Below are 4166 nucleotides of genomic sequence, written 5' to 3'. Positions count from 1 at the left end.
ATATATATATATATATATATATATATACAGAGCAAATGAAAGGCAATCCAGGGGAGAAGGAACTAGCAGTAGGACCCCACGTGCAGAAAAGGCCTCCTCTCCGTTCTTCATATTCATTATTCCTTCAAGTGTGGTGATATTCTACTATATTCATGAACCACAATTTGTTTTGCCTTGCCTCAATCGATGCAATCTGTTTCTTTTTTTTTTCTTACTACAAAAGGTGCTACTATAAATACATTTTTAGTTCATGGTTTTTCTATCTTTAAGGACCTTGGGGCACATGCGTAGCAGTTGGATATCTGGGTCAAAGGGTAATGGATATTTTAGTCATTTTCTCAGCCTAATTCCAAATTGCCTTAGAGAACAAGCATCCTTCATTTTAATTTTCTCCTCATTAGAGACTACTAACCCTTGGATGCAGCGAAGTGTGATATGCTGCACGTCACACTACTGAAAAGGTTTTAAAGGAACAGATCTCATTCATATTATATAAATAGATAGGAAGATAAAAATTGATATATTAAGACAATCTGGGTTTCCACCAGCTCATTTAGCATCTGGATAGAAGGAAGACGTACATGTCTAGGTCTGTAATGTACAAATGTCTAGCAATAAATATCTAGAACATACTCACAATGCTAATTATAAAATCAGAGCTACAATGAAACAGTCGCTCAAAACAGCCTTCCACATACTGTGATAGTTCTGTTAATGCATTTAGTTAAAATATATTTTACAATTGGTTTGAATGTTTTCATGCCAGACAAGTTAGGACACTAGATTTCTGAATGCTTATGCAATCTGATGCTTTCGAGTAAGCTCTGAAGGTCTAGAAGAATAGAAAGGTTAAACAACTGGTTGGTGGAAAGTCACTGTTATGGATAACTGAAAATTACTTGTATCAGGCAAAAAAGAAAAGTGTTTCTATACTAGGAAAAGTAATTAAAAATGCAAAACCTCTACTAGAAATAAGGGGAACACAATGATGACTTCACCATTATTACTGAACAATCTCCTAAGGCTTTGCAAAATGCCTAAATATAACTGCTTTTTAAACCACGTTTTATATAGGGGGTGATGGGGAGAGAATGTACAAACCAGGGAACTACCCTGCCCAATAACTAAAGGAGAAAGTCTAAACTCCAACAGCCTGGCATTCAAGACCACATTTGCCACCCCCAAACCATACCTCCAGCAATGTCTCCCACAGCTCCCCTACACAAATTTTCTAGTTCAGCCAAATCGTCCTACTGATTGCACTCTCCAGATCCCACTGTGGGCAATTCTGATCCTATCAGTTTCCTTTCCTGTTAGTAAGTCTGCTATTGGGACGCCCCACCCACCCCCCACACACACCTTTTTCATTTATCCAACTCCTCTTCCTTCAAAAGCCTGCCTGTGGTACCACTTGTTCAGTGAAACTTTCCTGTCTACCCCAACTCTCAGGGATCAATCCCTTCTCTATATTCTTTTTTTCCCTCCTTGATCTAATCTATAATTATGTTGGTATAGGAAACTCCTCTGCCTATACAGGTGGGCATTTGCTTTGCAATTTATAGTCTTGGAGAGTCTTAGAGCACTAAGAGGTTAAGGGACATTTCCAGGGTCACATAGCCAGTATGTGCCAGAGGTGAGACTTAAAATCCAGGGTTCTCAGGTCAACTTTCTATCTATTAATATGTTATAGCTACTCTGAATTCTAAAAGCATTCACTCTCTGGATCACTCACTTAACAATCACCTTGCTGTGTAGTTTGACAAAGAAAGCCAACTGGTTTGGGACCTAGCAGACAGACCTTCATTCCAATCCCACTTCTGACAGGAATTATGTGAACCTCAGATTCCTCTATAAAACAGGGATACTTAGCTATGCACAAGTCACTTCACCTGCCCAAGCTGCAGTTTCTTCTTTTGTAAAATGTGGATGCTTATGATTCTTGTACTATCTACTTTATAAGTACCCTGTAAACATCAAGGTGCTATATGACCTGAGTCATACTTATTAATTAAATGGTTAAGTCATCCTTGTGTCAATATATGTTTTCTTTCCAAATATACTGTAAATTCTTCATGGTCAGGGAGCACACCTCATCTTTCTCTGTATCCCTAATATCTTGCAGAGTACCTCGAACAAAGGATGCACCCAATAAATCTTCACTGCATGGTATTATGGAAAGAGTGTTGCATTTGAAGCCCAAAGACCTGGACTTGAATCCCCTCACTCTGCTACTTACTGTTATCTCTAGGACAAATCATTGACCTCTGGGCCCCATCTTCATCTATAAGATAGGGACTCGGACTAGATGATCTTAAAGGTTTCTTCTACCATTCTAAGCCTAATCTACGTTACTGTGATTCACTGGTTAGAGCTAGAACTAGAATTCATATCCATCCAATTTTCCCATGCCAGTTTTGCAATGTGCATGAGTGCATCCTCTAAAACAAGAGAGGAAAGAAAAGCCTTATCAACTGGCTCTGTGGAGGGACAGTCAAATTTGTCCATATCCACTTCTATTCATGGAGGCTTTCTCTACACTGGTTTATGCCACACTGATCTTTCATTTGTGAATTGGTCTCATGAACATCTGTCAGACTAGGGCAGAGTTCTATTACTTCTCTAAAAAAAAAGATCAGAATAGCAAATAGCATTTATAAGGCAAATTGATAGTACTTACTCTTCAATCTGACAAAATAACCTGGGAGGTAGAAAAATACTATTATACTAATTTTAGCACATGCTAAGAATTTTAATTGATTCAACTGTAAATTCAGAGGCACTTTAAATGAAATAAAAATGCATTTTGTAAAGAAGTCAGAATTCCTCTTCAAGATTTCTTTTATATAGAATCACATCTACTCCCAAGGATCTCTAGAGGTCTGGGTGTTATTTATAGTATCCTCTGTTTATAGAACTTATTTAAAAGTTTTATCATGTGCTTTCTGAGTCACAAAGATTCAACATCAAACCAAATAGGGTAATTACACGTTAGTCTCACCAGATAGCCCCTCCAGAACGACTGGATGATGAGGGTTGCTTCTTCTTCTGATAGCAGGAGAGAGAGAGGAATTGGTGGCCTAGGACTAAAAAAATATTAAGTGGTTACATTCCCATTTATCCTTCATTTCCTGAAATACCTTTGACAGCATAATTGTCATTCTCAATTAAACATCCTTATCCATTTCTTAGAAATTAACAATTTCATATTTGAAAGAAAATTGTCATGCTTATGTCACTGTTGTGTATTTTTAAACTCAAAAACAAAAGGTGGAATTTCTGTGACATGTTTAAACCAACATCATATTAAACAGTTGAAAAGACTTTTCCATTAGAGAATTCATGAAGCTAAAATTCTATTTCCTTACTTTGTTAACTGAGCAAGAAAACTGTTATTTACACAATACTATATAGATAAAATTAAAGAATCAAATGAAATTGACTTTTCTAAACAGTCTGAAACCAGGACTCTGAACTCATTCTAAATTTCTACAAAAAGAAAATTAACTAAGTAGGCAATCTCTTCTCTGCCAATACTACAACCGATCTGTATTATAACAGTTTGGATGTTTTCTGGATGAAGTGATTTAAATTCTTACATATTTATAAGATTCATTTCCACATTTTAATAAGCAATAAAGCATTTCAAAAGCTCTGTTAGTTAATAGTGTTAATTCACAGAGGGGTATTTATCTTATCTGCTATACCATTCAGTAGCCATTAAATATTTTTCAATCACAGTTTTCTCTTGAGTTTTGTTATAAAAGACTTACAGGGGCATTCATCATTGAAATGTTACTCTATATCTGATTTAATAAGGTATTAAATTAAGATCTGTAATATTAAATTTCGTTCAAGAATACAAGGACACATATCCACAAGTATTGAGAGAGAGAAATAAGTGATCCAAGTTACTAAAAGTAAATTGCATTCAGAAGATACAATTAAACATGGAATCTGCTGCAACAGACTCACAAGCAAGTATTTCCACTGCATCCCAGTTACAAAGCAGCCTTTCACCAAAAAAAAAAAAAGCAAAAACCCAGCTAAATTGGTCAGAGAGATTGACAATTTCTGGGCCATGCACATATTTTGAGCAGGTGATTGTTTTCCACTTAACTTTGACTGAAAATGTTTTAAGAATTAAAGAATATGTAATTTGTACATTC

The 4166-nt window shown here is 35.9% G+C and overlaps 1 protein-coding gene across 2 annotated transcripts in view; it reads right to left on the bottom strand.

Moving 5' to 3' along the window:
* Positions 1 to 4166, bottom strand: part of IQCK (IQ motif containing K) — a 167890-nt gene that overhangs the window by 65311 nt on the left and 98413 nt on the right. For both annotated transcript variants that reach the window (XM_069096057.1, XM_069096058.1), the window contains exon 7: positions 2999 to 3083. In XM_069096057.1, the coding sequence (XP_068952158.1) occupies positions 2999 to 3083 (85 nt within the window). The remainder of the gene's footprint in view (positions 1 to 2998; positions 3084 to 4166) is intronic.

Source organism: Petaurus breviceps, unplaced genomic scaffold (assembly GCF_028583685.1).
Source record: "Petaurus breviceps papuanus isolate PSGF00001 unplaced genomic scaffold, PetGlider_PUasm1.0 229, whole genome shotgun sequence".
Lineage (NCBI taxonomy): Eukaryota > Metazoa > Chordata > Mammalia > Diprotodontia > Petauridae > Petaurus > Petaurus breviceps.
This window is presented reverse-complemented; position numbering and strand designations above follow the sequence as displayed.